Source organism: Melanerpes formicivorus, unplaced genomic scaffold, assembly GCF_026170545.1.
Source record: "Melanerpes formicivorus ecotype bairdi unplaced genomic scaffold, bMelFor1.0.p_v2 SCAF_11, whole genome shotgun sequence".
In the NCBI taxonomy this organism is placed as follows: domain Eukaryota; kingdom Metazoa; phylum Chordata; class Aves; order Piciformes; family Picidae; genus Melanerpes; species Melanerpes formicivorus.
Genome location: NW_027142363.1, coordinates 5,308,255 through 5,328,135, shown reverse-complemented (window position 1 = coordinate 5,328,135; position 19,881 = coordinate 5,308,255). Strand labels below are relative to the sequence as shown.

Sequence of the window (19,881 nt, the reverse complement as noted above, 5' to 3'; positions counted from 1 at the left end):
ACACAGCATGAACAACACCATAGTATTTGTACCTTACCATTAAAACAGCTTTACTTTCTGCAGGTATTTTTCAGATCTCTGTTCTCACTTGCTCATGTCTAGCAGGGCTTCCTTGATGGCTCAAACCCATTGTGGCATATTGGGAAGAACATAAAATATGAAGCAATACAGTCTTTGGGCTAATACATTTTCCAGAATGTTTCATGCCTCATTTCTCACGTAAATTCCCTAGGTTGCATTTAGCCTTCAAAAGTGTCATTCATATTCATGAAGAAAAAAGGCTAGTGTTCATTACTTGCACTGATAAGCTATAAGCACTCTCAGGCTTGCCCACTCGGGACTGCGTCGGTACCCATGGAATGTGTATTTTCATGGTGTTCTTGTCACGAGGACATTGTGACCAAGAAATGGATTATGGGCAGATGATGAAAGTATGTTTAGTCTTTGCTCAGTTCTGAGGAGCCTCCCGTTTTCTCTGCGTTGTTAATCCAATTCAAGCTTGCACCCTTGGGGCTCGACAGCAAAGACAAAATGAGGAAGAACTGAACAAGGCACTTTGTAGAAATGCAGCAGCGACACTTGCTCCTCAGCTGAGGGGCTGCTGCTGAGGAAAGTGTCCTGTGGCTTTCCTGCTCAGGGAGTAAGGAGAGCTAAGACCTAGGATGAGATTCGAGCTTCCTGTGGTATAAAGCACTGCTCTTCTGCTTGACCACAGACACTGTGATGTCTCCAAGGTATTACTAAATCCCAGGTAATTTAGGAAATTAAGAGAGTTCAATATCAATCTGATTTCATAGGGAGTCAGCTGGTGTTTGTCAGCCAGTGTATGTCAGCCAGTGTATGTCAGCCATTGTTTTTATATGCACACAGTACTGCATTAAAAGGCTGCTGAGCTCTCAATCTGTATTCAATCCCATGACACAAATTATTATTATTAGTCTTATTTATGTTGTCGGTTTTCTTTAATTTTACTTCTCTTACTGTCAAGGTGATAAACTATGAGCAGTGGATTCCACCACGAGTTCACCACGCAAGTGTCACTGGTAACAGTGAAATGGTGAGTTGCCATAAAAATAGTCTCTCTCTCTCTCTCTCTCTCTCTTTCTTTTCTTTCTTTCTTTCTTTCTTTCTTTCTTTCTTTCTTTCTTTCTTTCTTTCTTTCTTTTCTTTCTTTCTTTCTTTCTTTCTTTCTTTCTTTCTTCTTTCTTTCTTTCTTTCTTCTTTCTTTCTTTCTTTTCTTCTTTCTTTCTTTCTTTCTTCTTTTCTTTCTTTCTTTCTTTCTTTTCTTTCTTTCTTTCTTTCCTTTCTCTCTTTCTCTCTTTCTCTCTTTCTCTCTTTCTCTCTTTCTCTCTTTCTCTCTTTCTCTCTTTCTCTCTTTCTCTCTTTCTCTCTTTCTCTCTCTCTTTCTTCTTTCTCTCTCTTCTTTCTCTCTCTCTTTCTTTCCCTTTCTCTTTCTCTCTTTCTCTCTTTCTTTCTCTTTCTCTCTTCTCTCTCTTTTCTCTTTCTCTCTCTTTCTCTCTTTCTTTCTCTTTCTCTTTCTCTCGCTCTCTCTTTCTCTTTCTCTCTTTCTCTTTCTTTTCTCTCTTTCTCTCTTTCTTTCTCTCTCTTTCTCTCTTTCTTTCTTTCTCTCTTTCTTTCTCTCTCTTTCTTTCTCTCTTTCTCTTTCTTTCTCTCTTTCTCCCTTTCTCCCTTTCTCTCTTTCTCTCTTTCTCTCTTTTTCTTTCTTTCTCTCTCTTTTTCTCTTTCTCTCTTTCTCTCTCTCTTTCTCTCTTTCTTTCTCTTTCTTTATCTTTTTCTCTTTCTCTCTTTCTCTCTTTCTCTCTCTTTCTTTCTCACTTTCTCACTTTCTCTCTTTCTTTCTTTCTCTCTTTCTTTCTCCCTTTTCTTTTCTTTTCTTTTCTTTTCTTTTCTTTTTCTTTTCTTTTCTTTTCTTTTCTTTTCTTTTCTTTTCTTTTCTTTTCTTTTCTTTTCTTTTCTTTTCTTTTCTTTTCTTTTCTTTTTTCTTTTCTTCTTTTCTTTTCTTTTCTTTTCTTTTCTTTTCTTTTCTTTTCTTTTCTTTTCTTTTCTTTTCTTTTCTTTTCTTTTCTTTTCTTTTCTTTTCTTTTCTTTTCTTTTCTTTTCTTTTCTTTTCTTTTCTTTTCTTTTCTTTTCTTTTCTTTTCTTTTCTTTTCTTTTCTTTTCTTTTCTTTTCTTTTCTCATTAGCAGCCTGGAAGAGCATGGTACTTTTGCAAAATTTCCTTTATTGTATGTTGCTTCCCCCAAAGTGGAAAGATAGTTATTCATATCCATGGTATTAATCATGGCAGCTCTTTATCTTTTTGAGAATATCTTATTATTGCTCTGTGATTCCCAGGATGAAACCTGGCTATATTCCTAGACTGTTTAGTTTGACTCTGAATTAATTTTTGAGTCATTGAAGTATCAGGCTAAAACAGTAGGTAAATTTAAAGGTCAGATATGTATGAGCAGGAGCACATAAAATCAGTTTGTCCAGTGCTCATCCATATATTGGTTGGCAGTGGCTTTACTAACATTTGTAAACACAAACTTATCCAAATTCAGTGACTTAGACAGAACTCTCTGTATGAAGAGGGCAGAAAGTCCTCTATCATGATGTACCATTTTAATATTCACTATGTACACCAAGGGTCTTACTGAAACTTTCCAGAAATGACTATGCTGCAATAATGGCAGCGTCACTGACACAGTAAACAGTAATTTTTGTCTCCTCACAATTACGCTATACTCTGAGTTTAAGATCATGATTAAATCATTGCAGCTCTTTGGGGAAGGCAGGCCTGTTGAGGAAAAATCAGAGATTAGACTCTGCCACGACTAAATTCTTCATGCTGAGAAGTGACATGCTGTGCAAGTGCTTTTATTGAAATTAATGCAGTTACACCCAGGAAAGGGTGCTCAATGGGGCTGAGATTGCTGGAATCTGACCAGCAGTATTTTACATTTAGCTTCCAAATTGCTGTATTTCTGTCACCAGGTTAATCCTCATAACATCTCAGGGAGCAAAGATTTCTAAGGTGTTTAGAATCTCTTAGGGTAAACCTGAAGCAGTTTATCAGACAAAATGCAGGTCTTATTTTTTTACTGTAATGTATTTTTACAAGTGCATTTATAAAATGTAGGGGGGGTGTGTGTCTGTAAATATCCATGCACAGCGTGGAAATTACGTGCAACTAAAGGGGTAGCCTGTGATTTACACAATTCATTTATGGTGTGATGTGATTTTTTTTCATAACTAAAACCCCATTAAGCAGGAAAATGAATCATATGAGGAAAATGAGCATTATGAGGGATGTTTTTTTCCTTAAAGATAGTTGCACTTATAGGTTGGGCAAAACACAAGTGCAACTATAATATTCAAGTGAGCAAATTCTCAACCTAGAACATGGTGAGGGTTGGAAATGTAAGTCTTTACATTGATTTTAAATGGGCAGATTTTATGAGTAGAGATTTACTGTTCTATGCACTGGTTCTTCAATATTTTTCCATAGTACCTTTTGGAACATCCTTCTCTACAACTACCTGAAGGGAGGTTGTAGATAGGTGGATGTTGGTCTCTTCTCCCAGGCAGCCAGTACCAGAACAAGAGGACACAGTCTCAGGCTGCGCCAGGGGAGGTTTAGGCTGGAGGTCAGGAAGAAGTTCTATACAGAGAGAGTGATTGCCCATTGGAATGGGCTGCCTGGGGAGGTGGTGGAGTCACCATCATTGGAGGTGTTCAGGAAGAGACTTGATGGGGTGCTTGGTGCCATGGGTTAGTTGTTTGGGTGGGTTGGATTGGTTGATGGGTTGGATGCAATGATCTTGAAGGTCTCTTCCAACCTGGTCTGGTCTGGTCTGGTCTGGTCTGGTCTATTCTATTCTATTCTATTCTATTCTATTCTATTCTATTCTATTCTATTCTATTCTATTCTATTCTATTCTACTCTACTCTACTCTACTCTACTCTACTCTATTCCATTCCATTCCATTCCATTCCATTCCATTCCATTCCATTCCATTCCATTCCACTCCACTCCACTCCACTCTACTCTACTCTACTCTACTCTATTCCTCTTCCACAGGGAAGGAAGGCATTAGAAAGTAGCATACTCCAAATTAGTGTATGTTATTTGACTAACCAGTAGTGCTGCACATTCTGTCACTTCACCACCTTCTTTTATGCCTCTGACAGCAGCAACTAGAGAGTACAGAATGTTAGATATCATATTCCAGATAACACAGGCAGCAGGAAAAAAATCACCTGAAACCAGGGACCATTTAACAAAGTTTTCTCATTAGTTTTTCCTTTATCCATACTTTTACTAAGATGTGACTAAGGGTTGCCAGGACAATACACCAAAATTATGGCACCAGGGTGCCTGGAGGTGTTTAAGACCAGGCTGGACAAGGCTCTGGCCAGCCTGATCTAGTGTGGGGTGTCCCTGCCCGTGGCAGGGGGGTTGGAACTAGCTGATCCTTGTGGTCCCTTCCAACCCTGACTGATACTATGATGCTATGATATTCAATTCAGCTGATTGTCTGGTTTCTACATTAAAGAATGTTTTACCTCTGCTAATTTAAAATCTGTCCCATCACTAACTAATATTGTATGAGCTTTTTTTCCTCCTCTATAAAAAGAGGTTATTCTAGTTATTTTTCTCTATAAACTAGAGGAATGTTTTAAGCACTTGTGACATTTCACTAACAATAGATTCTACGGAATGAGTGCTTTAAGGTAAAGAGGATTAGAGTTTGCCATTAATAAAATTATCTGAACAGATTATCTTCAGTTTATCTTGATGTCTCCATGATGGAAATCCCAGCTCACAACTCAAAGTCATTGCTTTGGTATTCTTATTTATAAGTGAGCAAATGATTATTACTACAAGAGATCTTATATTAGAGCAATGTTAGCATTTTAAACCCATTGTGATATTGTGATCTATTTTGTAAAGGCATTTCACCATGAGAGACTGAAAAATTGCACCTCAATTTCACTCCTTAGTTAAGCTAAAACTGCAGTCCTACTGTTTTGAATTTGGAAAGGGAAAAGAGGGCTCAAAATGCAAATCAGAACATGACTAATGTAAGAATGCTTGGGTTTGGCCCACAGTGGACTTAGAATACTCAAATACAAGATGTAAAAAGACCTTAGGGTGACTAGAGCTGAGACCAGAATGCTAGGTTTTATTAGTCTTCAAAATAATATTGAAAGCAGCTAGATTTTGTCCATATTAGTAACTAGCAAAGGGTAGAGAAGGGCAACAAGGCTGGGGAGAGTCCTTGAGCACAAGCCCTATGAGGAGAGGCTGAGGGAGCTGGGATTGTTTAGCCTGGAGAAGAGGAGGCTCAGGGGTGACCTCATTGTCCTCTACAGCTGCCTGAAAGGTGGTTGTAGCCAGGAAGGAGTTGGTCTCTTCTCCCAGGCAACCAGCAGCAGAACAAGGGCACACAGTCTCAAGCTGCGCCAGGGGAAGTTTAGGCTTGAGATGAGGAGAAAGTTCTTCACCGAGAGAGTCATTCGTCATTGGAATGTGCTGCCCAGGGAAGTGGTGGAGTTGCCATCCCTGGAGGTGTTCAAGAGGAGATTGGACGTGGCACTTGGTGCCATGGTCTAGTCATGAGGTCTGTGTGACAGGTTGGACTTGATGATCCTTGAGGTCTCCTCTAACCTTAGCGATACTGTGATACTGTAGTATGTGTATAATCAACACAGCAGAACAGCTGGTGCTGGCGAACTGATGTCTACACTACATGATTTATGGGAGATCTACTTGTATTCAGATCCTGTCTGTTGGACACCCAATAATAGCTGGAGATTGTCAGTCAAACTTCTTGAAAGTATCTTTCATCATATTTTCATTTGCAATGAATTCACTTGTGGCAGTTTGAGACCAAAACTGAGCTTAGAGGTGTAACTGTGAAACTGATTTTAAATATATGCCTCTGGTCAAAACAAACATAGTGATGTAGCCATAACTTAACAAAATACACTGGAAACATGAACAGGTGTTGATGTTAAACTCTCTGGCTTCCTGCTGTGTTCCTGTGGTTGAGTCCCAGTTCCCAGGAGTCTGCAGACTTCAAGGAATGCAACATGCTGCTGAGAAGAAGGGAGTCTAAATCCAATTGCTATCCACCATGGGAACTTCTACATTATTCACTGTGCTTATCAAGAGGAGGACCCCTTAGGTCCTATCCTTGAGTGAAGAAGTCAGCATAGCTCCTTTAGCACAAGTGGAATCATGCTAAATTAATATCAGCCATGATGGAAGGGGTGTCTAGAGATAAATGAGGATGGTTATTATTCATAATAATAATAAAAAATAAATAATAAGAGTGATGGAAAGAATAAAATAGTTCCACACTTCTGTATGTGTAAGTTTACAAATAGAGATATGTATTTGTTTCACTAAGTCATGCTGGGCTCAAGGCAACTTTTAATACTGCAGCATTCTAATACTAATAACCAAAGTTAGACTATTATAATATTGTGATATTCAAGAAAACATTCCAATATTTACATGAGGAGGATACAGCAAGTCCTGTAGGCTATAAAATCACCATGACAGTTTAAAGCTGTCCCAAGAGGAAGTGGTAGTGCAAGCTCTTTGGTACAAACCCTTTCAAGGTTGGAAATCTTTGATGGCCATGGTCATCTTGGGTTGACAGCTGGAGGTCTTTTCCAACCCAAACAATTCTATCATTCTGTCAAGCACCTGAATATGCAGGGGGATATCTCACCTGTTCTTAGCTTTCACTAACTTTCTGCTTCAGCTTATTATCATGTCAGAACGATTGTCTAGTGTCATAAAACTAAGTAAATATGTATTAAAATGTCCTTTACCTGGCCAGAGAAGTCTTGGATTTCTATTTCTTCTTAGAGAGCTTCATGTCATGATAGAAGTGCCTTTGGCACTTGAAGCACAGCCATCTTTATAAGCAGTTATCTGTCAAGTGACCTGTCATTTATTTATTTCTTAAATCTGAAACTAATGTACACCCTCTCTGCTATCATTACTACAGGGGATGGATTTGTCCTGTACCATGTTAGTGCTGGCCTTTCAGACATGCTTCATGCTAAGACTTTGCAAAAAGCTTTTAAACCAAATGATAGTTGAGGAGTTCAGAATTTCTTGAGACACATCCCCAGGCAGCCTGCACACTTAGGCTGTGCTTGCATACTCCATAATGACTTTATCTCAAAGGATTATGCACAGAAGGAAGCAGAAAGGATCTATGATGTGTGACCTAATTGTTGGGGAGAGTGCAATAAAGGTCTCTGCATTTCTACCTTCTGATAACATCAGCACTAGCACTTAATCACTTGTAACATTGCCAAAGATGCATTCCCATGATAAGGGAAATTCATTATAGGTGTAAATGGATGAACATCCATAGAAGCCAGAGAGTATTGTTCCAATGTGACTATGGAAGAGAGGTTACTTGCTGTCAGAGTTTGGAATTTCTTTCACAAGCTCACAGAGAAGTTCAGAGTCAGATTGGAAGATAACTGAAGTGTTTCTGGACTGATTTGCAAGATAGTAGCTGGGTTAACACAAGTGAAAGCATGTGGGACAGCTTTGTGTTCACAGAGTTCTTGCTCTAGAAGCCTGTAGTACTCAAGCCTTGAGTTTCTCTAGTAGAACATCGTTGGAAACTCCAATAACAGATTGGAATTGTGGTTTCATTTATTGCCATTTCATCTAGGGAAGGAAACAAGACCTAGAACAAAGGAAAACATTGGTGTTTCAGAACACAATCCCATACCCATTTAAATGCAGTAGCTCACCACTTCTGGGATTTCTGTGCACTACCTAAAATGCTCCTGGATAATGTACTGGGTGCATATACTAAAATGTTTTGTGGAACTAATCTGTAATTAATTAATACAGGGATATTCAAGGAAAGTAATATGTAAACAGCCACATGAGCACTGATCTGATTGTGATGCCTTCTGTGACTTGTGTTTTCCCTTTTCTTGCTTCAATTGGTCACAATCAAGGAAGTGCCTAACTTTTAAAGCATGAAAAGTGTGGATTACAAATTATTTGAATCAGAGGCTTTGTCATGCTCATATTAAACACCACGTTACCCTTAGATTCTTCTTTTTAGTGTTTGAATATGTTGTGATTTAGATCCAGCCATCAGACAAGCCCTACAGACACTTGCATGACACCCCTGACCCCTATGGTGTGATAGAAAGGAAAAATTCCAAACCTCACAGGTTAAAATAAGGAGAGCTCAACAGAGCAAAGGACCAACAGACATAACAATAATACTAATGAAGTAATATATAAAGCAAGTGATACAGACCCCAACACCACTGCACAACGAAAAATCTCTTGTGCCTGCCCGGGCTAGCCCTCACATTATGTGGCAGGCATGACTGTCAGTATGGTAACAAATACCCCACTGGTTGTTTCAGTTTGCTGTTCTGGTTGTGGTACCTCCCAAGTATCATAGTATCCATAGTATCATTCAGGGTTGGAAGGGACCACAAGGATCATCTAGTTCCAACCCCCCTGCCATGGGCAGGGACACCCCACACTAGATCAGGCTGCCCAGAGCCTCATCCAGCCTGGGCTTAAACACCTCCAGGGACGGGGCCTCAACCACCTCCCTGGAAAACCCATTCCAGGACTTCACCACTCTCATGGTGAAGAAAATCCTTGTGAGAAAATTCCCATTGGAACCCAGAACATTATACTTCTAACATCTTTGGGTTTTTTGCCAGGGTACAGAACCAGATAATAAAGCAGAGTCCATGGGAACACTAAAGAGATTGCAGAAATTAGTCCGCACCAAAAGAACAAGTACACAAAGCTTGGAGGATGTCAAACATGTTATGCTCCCTCTCAGTAAGTAAAACATCATGTCATCACTCTTTCCAACATTTGGCAAATGACACTGTATTGAACACAGCCATAAACAACCCTGTCCTGGTTTGTCGTTCACCACCCATGATTTTCAAGTCCCAGCTGAGATGCTTCTGTGATACCACTTTAGTGCTGGCTTCCTCATAGTGTGCAAACCTGTTTCCTGTCAGGCTAGCTGGAGTTTTGTAACAGCCTGTCTTGCAAGTGGGGCTTTGAGATAAAGAGAATTGTATAACAGTGGGACTTCCGTGCTGAGGACAACTTGTTATTAGAGTAGTTCCTAGTTTTGTAATGTTTCAGATCTGAGAGGCAAAACTCACAACTGCAAAGATAGCCTTCAGTGTCACAAGACACTTGGGGCACGAGAAGGTCTGTAGTGTTAGAAGCAAGTTGACCTCTCATCATGCCTAGGGTCATAAGACACAGGAATTCTAACCTGATGTTGAGCTCAGGTTATTTTCTTGAGGCTCCCACAGGCCAGTGATCTGCACCAGCTCTTCACCTGAACTTGTTTTGCCCCCTTCACAGTGCATGCATTTACTGTACAATGCATTTGTCCATATGATTAATTTCAAACCAATCCCAGCCAAATGAGTTTAAACTCCAGGCAAATCATTGTCTGGCCTGAAGTACATGAGGAAATTTAGATTTCAGCAGCTAGTTTGGAACTGCAATATCCATACTGGGAAGGGGCAGGGGAGGAATTATATGGAAAAGCTTACAGAAATTTCCCAGTATCTAAACTGAACTCCTGGTCCCTGCAACTATGCACCAATACAACATTCAATCAGCAAATTTCCATGTTCATTGCAGAACCAATACAATTTTCCAGGCTTTTGAGCAAACAAGATAAATTTACTAAATTGAGAATAGATCTTGCTTTCGGTTCAGATGTCTGACCCAGTAAAAGATCCTTTCCATCTCCTTAATTATCATTATTATTTGTTTTTTTATTGAGTTCTTGGCTTTTTCTTTATATAGAATGCAACAGACAGATTTAAGGGGGGGGGGGGGGAGGAAGGGGAAGTGTGCTATTTTCTCTGTGAATTGCAACATAATAGAAGATTTTGCATTTTTCAAGATACATTAGAAGATGCTTCTCTTTCTGAGGAGGATGAGGAAGCACTGACTTCTTGCATGAAACTGACAAAACCTCAGGAAAAGAAGACCTGGAAAGATAATGCAAGAAGAAAAGAAGAGGCTGAGACTAGGGCAGAGTTTGTTTCTGCGTCTCTGGGCCGCTCATACACTTCCAGACTTAGTAACTTAGGAACTATTTCAATCTATTCAGAAACCGAATTTCACCTGTGGAGTGACTGGAAACCATTCCCTGATAATCAGCTCTGTCCTTGTGACTTCTTGATTTCAAAAATAGAAGAATGGGAAAACTGTACTTGCTCATCTCATGAGCCACATCTTACATATTCTCTAACTGATATGGATCTACAGTACTCCTGGGTAAGTCAAGTGGTTTCTTTTGTGCTGATATGCGTAAGAAGTGAAAACTTTTTGCTTTGATTCAGCATTAAAGAGGTGCTGTCTTCTTCCATGTCATTATGAAATGCAATAAACCGAGTTTAGATTTCAGGTAAATGGATGGGAATGCTTTTTCAGGCTGACAACCCCAAGAAAAGTTTAGTTGCTGAGGTATACAAAATATAGACACTGCAATGAAGGATTTCTCCCTCCCCTTAGTGAGGATAGTGGGTATTCTGTCACTCTGCATAGTGGTAAGCACATTGAAGATGGCTGGTTGATTGAAATGCATCAGAGAAGAAGGAAAGAGTGACCACTTTTACCTTTGTGCCCATTGCCTCTACAGTGCTTCAGCAACAGAGTTGGTTCTCACTCTAAAATCTAAACCACAGGAGGCACTATAGTTCAGTGACACAGCACATCTACCTGTTGAAACCTGCCAGCTGAGTGTGCAAATGGAGACCTGAGCAACCATAACCTTACATAAGAGAATCTCCTGAAGAAAACAGCATTTTCTTTAATGTGTGCTTATAAATCATTAGGAAAGGTACAGACACAACTGCATAGGTCAATATAGCAACCACATTTCTGATGCACAGAGGCAGTCATTCAATCCTTTTTAATGACACAGTAGCTGACATAACAACAGGCAGTACCTGAAACATGGAATTTATCTAGCTGAAAGTAGCCCAGAGGATTTTCCTGGGATTTGACATAGAAAACAGAGAGGCAAAAGCTTTGATTGATAGAACTGTAATTAGAAGAGAGAGAAAGCCAAGTATCCCTAAAACCAAGCTGACAAAGGTGCAGCAGACTGAACAAACTCAGCACTGAAAACTCAGAGGGAGAGTCCTTGACAACAGAACTTTGGGACAAAGTGGTATCAGAAATAGGTCAGGAACTGTGAAAAAATATTATGGTCTGACAGGTGCGTCCTCCTGTCTGCCAGTAAATAGGACCTTTCCTTACTAGAAACCAAATTGTGTCAGGGATGCCAGGCTCCATCATATGTCTGCTTCTAATGGAAGCAACTTTCAGCATCCCAAGCTCGGGTTTAAGTCCCAGGCAAAACAGTAACAACAGACATTGTCATAGGTTGGATTTTAACATGCTGCAGTTACGCAAAACCATCCTGCCTCCTTCCAGCTTCAAAACGAAAGTGCTGGCTGGAGCTAAATATTACAGTGCTTGAAGTTCAGACTGTAACATGAGAGGCTTCCTGCTCCCATTGCTGCATTTGGGTTCTGGGGTTTGGGTGTTGGCTCTCATCCGCTGAGGTGGCAGTGGGACAGGGAGGGATGGGAGAGTATCTCCCTGGCTTGGGTTTTCAGCTCGCTTGCTACTGCTTTCTGCCGTGCTTTTGCTGCAGGAAGGCTAAGGTAATTGTGCATTTGTATTGTGAGTATCTGATTTGCTGAGCAAACTCTTATCTCACTCTTTTTGTTTCAACCCAGAGCTTTTTCATGGTTTGTCCTCTCACTTCTGTGTTGGGGGAGGCAGACAGGTTAGCCTGCTGGTTCAGTTTAGACCATTACAGACATGTTGGCCAGATTTATGAGAGCAAAAGTGTCGATTCAAATGATTATATTTCATTTTGTCACAAACAGGCTCTTAGTGTTCTCTACCCTGGTGAGATTTAGCCTGGAGAAGAGGAGGCTCAGGGGAGACCTTATTGCTCTCTACAGCTATGTGAAGGGAGGTTGTAGCAAGGTGGGGGTTGGTCTCTTCTCCCAGGCAGCCAGCACCAGAACAAGAAGACACGGTCTCAAATTGTGCCAGCTGAAGTTTAGGCTGGATGTTAGGAAGAAGTTCTATATAGAGAGAGTGATTGCCCATTGGAATGGCCTGCCCAGGGAGGTGGTGGAGTCACCATCACTGAAGGTGATTAGGAAGAGACTGAATGAGGTGCTTGGTGCCATGCTTTAGTTGATTAGATGGTGTTGGATGATAGGTTGGACTCAATTATCTTGAAGGTCTTTTCCAACCTGGTTAATTCTATTCTATTCTATTCTATTCTATTCTATTCTATTCTATTCTATTCTATTCTATTCTATTCTGTTCTGTTCTGTTCTGTTCTGTTCTTTGTCTTACCCATGTTACTATTAAATGTCAGCAAGAGGTTTAATGGCTTTTTCCCCCCTGCATTTTTGTTTATTTTGCCATCTGCTTTCCTGATGGGTTCCCTGACTTTAATATATCTCTGTGGGTGGAGTGTCTTCATATTTATATTACAGGAAACAGCAAGACATCTCATTCTTTGCATTTGCCTTCTATCAACTGGCCTAGTTGAGGATTGCAAAGACTGGATTTTCAGTGTTGTCGGTTTGAGAACCAAACGAGCTGACAGTAGCGGTTTTGCTATGAAGGGATCAGACATTGGGGATGATGCAGATGCTCTGTCTGATGCTGATTTATTTATTAGAGTAAAAACTATATATTTTATAATACTCTTTCTGGTGCTTTGAGTAAAGTATCACTTAATTTTCCTGCCTGATCTTGGCTTGACTACTCCTCTACTGCTTTTGCAACAGCATGAAGTGGAAAAGATAGCCTGAAATAGTACTACTGAAATGCTAGTTGGTATGTCCTGACTTGAGGCAAATGGACAAAACTGGTAGATGCAAGACTAAGATGCAGGCCTTTGATATTCTGTCAGCAAACTGTGATAGATCTGATTTGAGGGACAAACAACTATCTGAACTGGACACATATTATCCAGAGTCATCTCAGCAAGATATGCAAAGCTGATTGAGTCTAGCCTTAATTAAAGCTTGAATTGCAGATAGTAAATTAAGTAGTGCTCTCCCATAATCTTCAGGAAAAAGAATTCATGATAGATTAGCCTTTAGAGAAACAAAGTATGAGTGATCCTAATTCCTTTCCTTTAGTTTCTTCCCTTGACTTCTTTCTTCCTCTTCCTTTCCTCCTCCTCAAGGCTTTACATGGCCCCCCTTATGATGTTTCATATTGTCATCGTTTGCTTCACCTAAAACGATAAAAAGGCTGACAGAAATCACCCAAGCTGGTCACCTAAATGAAAACCACAAGAACAGATGGCAAAAGTCACATCCATCTTCAGCTGTAACAAGCTCACCAAACTCTTCTAATCACCTTTCTTTCAGCCTTCCCCAGTTAAGTGCATGGTAAATACTTGTGTTAGCTCCAGAACGAAGAATCATAGAATCAACAAGGTTGGAAAAGACCTCAAAGATCATCAAGTCCAACCTCTCACCCAAGGTCTCATGCCTACTAGACCATGGCACTAAGTGCCATGTCCAATCCCCTCTTGAACACCTCCAGGGATGGCGACTCCACCACCTCCCTGGGCAGCACATTCCAATGGCCAACAACTCTCTCAGTGAAGAACTTTCTCCTCACCTCGAGCCTAAACTTCCCCTGGAGCAGCTTGAGACTCTGTTCTCTCATTCTGGTGCTGGTTGCCTGGGAGAAGAAAAGGGTTGCAGACCTTCCTGGCTCCAACCTCCCTTCAGGTAGTTGTAGAGAGCAATAAGGCCTCCCCAGAGCCTCCTCTTCTCCAGACATTGGAGACAACTAAAATCTCACCCAGCTTGTCCACCTTCGTGCATTGTGAATAAAATTTTGGAAGTCTGTCTTTCTGTCCTTCAATTAGAATACCTGAAGGGAGGCTGTAGACAAGCAGATGTTGGTCTCTTCTCCCAGGCAGCCAGCACCAGAACAAGAGGACACAGTCTCAGGCTCCACCTGGGGAGGTTTAGGTTGGATGTTAGGAAGAAGTTCTATACAGAGAGAGTGATTGCCCATTGGAATGTGCTGCCCGGGCAGGTGGTGGAGTCACCATCATTGGAGGTGTTCAGGAGGAGACTTGATGGGGTGTTTGCTGCCATGGGTTAGTTGTTTAGGTGGGTTGGATTGGTTGATGGGTTGGACACGGTGATCTTGAAGGTCTCTTCCAACCTGGTCTGGTCTATTCTATTCTATTCTATTCTATTCTATTCTATTCTATTCTATTCTATTCTATGTAGAATTGAACATGCTGTATTACCATTTTATAGCCACAGTGCCACCCTTAGTAACTTTGTACAAAGTTAACTTAGACATAGGTCATTTATTTTCCTGCATTGTTCAGCTGTTTACAATATCATTAGCAGCTGGTCAAAATTTTGCTAGAGGCAACAGAAAGCATTTCATTTTCTTGGTGTGTCAAGATTGCCATGTGAAATTATTGTTACTGATATTCTTCCTAAGGAGATGCAATTTGTAAGTAGTTCTTCCTTAGAAATCTATTTAAGCAAATACTGAATACTTCAGCAGGAAAGAAAAAATAAATATATCCCTGGACAAAGAAATTACTATGCTGCATATTTTTGTATTACCATAAAGTATATTGGGGGAGAAATGAGTGAGCCAGGCCGGTGTTTGGAATGTTACAAGTCAGCTGAAAATGAAGCAGAGGAGAGAAGATTGTCCAGACACCACTTTAATATCCATTTGACCTTAATGCCAAAGGTTATTGGGTTTTACACTTCTTTTTATTCCTCAGGCTTAGCCCCACAGAATGCAGCTCAGCTGTCTGTCTCAGACTTATTTTTTCCTATTGCCTCTTTTTTTTTTTCATTGTGGTTACCAGAAGCTGCCCTTCTGCTATTTGTGTGCTAAGTTCTTCACTTCCTTAAGAAAGTGTGATATATTGCTCATGTAAGGTATAGAACATCTAGGCTCAGAAGCTTGCTGGACTTAGATACCCCTGAAACAGGCACAGAGTGCAGAACTGTCACAACTGAGGGGGTCCTCTTCACAAAGGAGTTCTGAGACTGTCTTGAACTGCCTAAGACAGAGAGAGAAAATCTAATGAGTTGTTTTCTTCTCTCCTTCAATGCTTGAACATGCTAGTTCACTGGCTGACCTATCCACTCTCCCAATAGCTGTGTAGCATGGAAGCCATGCCTGTAGGATGATACAAGCATCCTTTACAGGAAAGAGAGGAGGAAACATCTCCTATTAGAGACAAGTCAGCAGAGAGGTACTGGAAGTGGATTTCTTTTCTTGCAGTATCTTAGAAGTGTGGTTAAGTTTAGGATTCAGTCATTGCTAACGTAAGAAAATGCATCTGTTGCAACCTGTGTTTGGTATTCAGTGAGAATGAAAAAGGTAAATCATTTCTGAAGAGAAGACCTGGAATTTTGGTGAGCAGAAAGAAAAATTCTAAGGAAAGAAAGAAAAATTCTTTTCTCCCCCATGTTCAGATTAAGAGCACAAGAGAAAGCTACACAAGATTGGTTTCTATCTGGTTTGAGTGCATTCCATTGTGATGGAATGAAAAGTAAGTTTGGGGAAATTGCAAGTGACTTTATGCCAGTGCCCAAGTTCTTTGTGTTTCGTGGTCTTATTGTGGTTACCTTAGCCCTGCCATTATGGTCGTGGCTCTCTGACATTTCAGTGATCTTGTCTCTTTTTGCTTTCTTCCTGGTCTGACTTGTTTTCTTGCCAGACAATGTGTTTCTCTGCCCTTCCCTTTGACCCTCAGTAGATATGCCTATTTTGACACTCCTTTGTTCACTGAGGAAACACTCTTCTTAGGTCTGGTTTTAGACAGTTCTTGTCCTAAATTTTCCTGACATACTCTGTTGAATAGGTTCTGGTTTCTGGTTCCTGGTTGTCCTGTATCAGCCCTGCTTGCTTGGTATGATTGCTCTTACCCTGTACTTTGTACCGCCTCTGCTGCTTCAGATCATCTTAGCTCTCAAAAGGGCACTGTAGTGACTTGAGGTTTACACAGGTTATTGGATCTCTTGTGATACCAGGGACTATTCTTGTTCTCTAGGTTAGGTTAGTGGAGTGGGGAGGAAAAATATGGACAGTCAATAATGAAAGAACACAACAGAGAATGCTCTTTAGCAAAACATGCTAAGAGCCAAAAGCTTTATTTGACCATTTGTGTAGCCCAGAGAATGGCTGCAGGAGGATTTCAACTTCACTGTAGCCAGCAATTTCTCCTGCATACTAGAATGCTGTGGATTTTAATGGACTTTCTGGCTGCTAGGTTTTCTTAAGCCATTCAACTGTTTTCTGCATTTTTTTTCCTGTCTTCAGCTAATGTTTTTGCTAAAGACACCTGATCATGCCTTAGAAGACCTTTCTTAATTCCATTTTGAGTTCTTATTTGGCACAAATATAGCACTAAAAAGAGTGCCTGGAAGTCGCCAAATAGCTTTACTCAGGCACCAGTTTTCAACTGCTCCAGTCACTCTAGCTGCTTCTGTGGCAGTAATAACTGATCATTTAAAAGCTGTAGCTCTTACTGGTTCCTATTTCAGTGGCAAGGTAGGAAGCCAGATCCTCACTAAGTATGAATCTGTTTTCTAGTGGTGTTAGGAAGTCCTGCTTAGCTGTATGCAAGCTGAGGCCCGAAGTCTCTGCCCAGGGAAGGGATGAAGAGCAGCTGAAAAGGTGGCAGTAAACAAAGCAGTCAAGACCGTGGTGATGGGTGTTCAGGTGATAAGCTGTGGCTGACACGAAAACAGGATTTATTTTCAAAGATATGAAACTGTCCCCATCTGCTTCTCTTTCATCTTAACCTATCTTCATTTACAAGCCCACTGACAGATTTCCTGTTGCTTTATATAACATTCTATTTAATTTGACCTGTTACACTTCTCCCCATGTCAGTCCAACAGCTCAGCCCTGCACCCTGTGCACTCTCTTGCAGGGTAAAGAGATAAATAGAAACTGCACACCAGGATGCACACCAGAATGCAGAGTCATTGAAGATACAGGAACCAACAGCAAAAAGCCAACAGACAAAAACTACAGCTAAGTCTAGCACAGAGTTAAATTCAAAGGCACTCACTGTTTCTCAATTCAAACTGTGTCCTTGAACCTCGTGGAAGCTTATTTTGAAGTTGAGGGGCTGGGGATTGTGATATATTTCACAGAACCACAGAATGTTAGGGGGTTGAAAGGGACCTCTGGGAATCATTCCAGGCTAACCCTACTGCTAAAATGGGTTTGCCTAAATCAGGTTGCACACGAATGCATCCGGGAGGGTTTTGAATATCCAGAAAAGGAGACTCCACAGCCTCTTTCAGCAATCTATTCCACTGCTCCATCACACTCAAAGTATAGAAGTTTTTCCTTCTTTAGGTGGAACTTCCTGTGTACTGGTTTGTGCTCATTGCCCCTTCTCCTTATCATTGGGCACCACTGAAAAGAGACTGTCCCCATCTTCTTGACATCTGCCCCTTAGATACTTGCAAGCACTTATATTTTTGCATGTATGTTATAGTCAAATGCTGGCAATTTTAAATCTCAGAAAATGTCAAGATCCCTGACTGAAATTTCAATGTTTACTTTTCCTGGAAATATCAAGCAAACTATGGACTCACACACACAAAAATACAAATATGAGTGACCTTAAAAACAGTAATTGTTCAGATGCTTCAGTGTCTGGAGACTCTTTGTCTCCTGTCACAGGTAGCTTTATTTAGGAAACTATTCCATCAGGAAGTTGGCAAATATTGTATGGATTGATTCAGTTAAAAACAAAAAGTAAGAGAAAGTCACCTCTTAAAGCTTGAGGCTTCAACCCTCAATCTATGCTTGGAAGAGAGCCTCACTCTAGCTGCACTATTGCACTGTGCTGATAGCAAATATCTGCCACTGGCATTCCACAGCCTACAGTGACTTTTGCTACTCCCTGCATAACAATGTGAAAAATTCAGACATTTAGTGTCATCATTTGTGGTGACATTTATAGAATAGAATAGAATAGAATAGAATAGAATAGAATAGAATAGAATAGAATAGAATAGAATAGAATAGAATAGAATAGAATAGAATAGAATTAACCAGGATGGAAAAGTCCTCCGAGATCATCGAGTCCAACCTATCATCCAACACCATCTAATCAACTAAACCATGGCACCAAGCTCCCCATCCGGTCTCTTCCTAAACACCTCCAGTGATGGTGACTCCACCACCTCCTGGGCAGCACATTCCAATGGCCAATCTCTCTTTCTGTGAAGAACGTCTTCCTTACATCCAGCCTAAACCTCCCTGGTGCAGCTTGAGACTGTGTCCTCTTGTTCTGTCACAGGTTGCCTGGGAGAAGAGACCAACCCCCACCTGGCTACAACCTCCCTTCAGGTAGTTGTAGAGAGCAATAAGGTCTGCCCTGAGCCTCCTCTTCTGCAGGCTAAGCAACCCCAGCTCCCTCAGCCTCTCCTCACAGGGCTGTGCTCCAAACCCCTCCCCAGCTTTGTTGCCCTTCTCTGGACACCTTCCAGCAGCTCCACAGACTTTGACTGTGCAGTCCCAGTGCAAGTTTTAAAAAATATGAAAAATCTGATGCCACTGCTCTTCATTGCTCTATTTTATATTTTTAATACTCTACTAGAATCTTCATAGCCCCGTAGGGAATTCCATTCCATTTACCAGTAATCTTAGTGGCACTAAGAGCTACTCAAAAGCTTTACTATGCCAAACTTTTCACTCGGAACACTGCTGGATTGTTCTGTGTAGTTGGATTGCTAGTACTTGTTAGTATGCATAAGGCACAACAGTCATTAGGTTAATTTATTTGCAGTAAAATTTATTCTAAGATGCCACAACATCTTTAAGATGGTTACAGATAACCGAAGAAGAGCATTTCAGTTCACCTCAGCAGATTTCATGGGTTTGCATCTGACACCGCTTTGAGATGCGGTGGAGCTATAGCTAGAGAGAGAAATGAAAGGTTATTTTGGATTACTGTCATGAATGTAGTATGAAGGGCAATATAATTGTTGAAAGTGCAGGAAAAAAAATGTGCATTTCATATTCTTTGTCAAAGGCATATGAATTCTTAATAGAAAAAAGGAATGCTACTTGCTTCGTGAAACATGACTGAGTCAAACGATGATTAAACTAAGTGCAGTTGTTGATAACAAGCTGTCTGATGGAAGGATGACTTCTTCTTAGCATCTTTTAGAATTGTCAAAATGATGCATTTTTGCATACTGAAAGAAATGGATTGCACTGTCTGTCTGCTGTTTTATATACCTATACTGTGACAATGACATCCTTCTGTGGATCTGCTGTCAGTCTGATATTTTGCAATTGAGATTTCTCTTCTTTTCTTTATATATATATATATATATATAAAATAGAATCATAGAATCAGTCAGAGTTGGAAGGGACCACAAGGATCATCTAGTTCCAACCCCCCTGCCATGGGCAGGGACACCCCACACTAGATCAGGCTGGACAGAGCCTCATCCAGACGAGTCTTAAACACCTCCAGGGACGGGACCTCAACCACCTTCCTGGACAACCCATTCCAGGGCTTCACCACTCTCATGGTGAAGAACTTCTTCCTCACTTCTTCCTCATTTATATATATATACACCCCCCCCCCCCCTTTATACCCATACACCATGCAAAGAAAAACCAAACCAAACCAAAATAGTATATATTACTCCTCTTGAGCAGTGCTCTTGCCAAACACATTAGCTAATACAACCTGCATTTCCATTCTATGTTGTGCTAATGCATTAACTCCTGACACTG

At 40.7% G+C, this 19,881-nt stretch overlaps 1 protein-coding gene across 2 annotated transcripts in view; it reads left to right on the top strand.

Annotated features, from left to right (window-relative positions):
- The window catches only part of SAMSN1 (SAM domain, SH3 domain and nuclear localization signals 1), a 103,153-nt gene that overhangs the window by 30,539 nt on the left and 52,733 nt on the right, over positions 1 to 19,881 (top strand). For both annotated transcript variants that reach the window (XM_068144429.1, XM_068144430.1), the window contains 3 exons: positions 989 to 1,057; positions 8,739 to 8,862; positions 9,962 to 10,338. In XM_068144429.1, the coding sequence (XP_068000530.1) occupies positions 989 to 1,057; positions 8,739 to 8,862; positions 9,962 to 10,338 (570 nt within the window). The remainder of the gene's footprint in view (positions 1 to 988; positions 1,058 to 8,738; positions 8,863 to 9,961; positions 10,339 to 19,881) is intronic.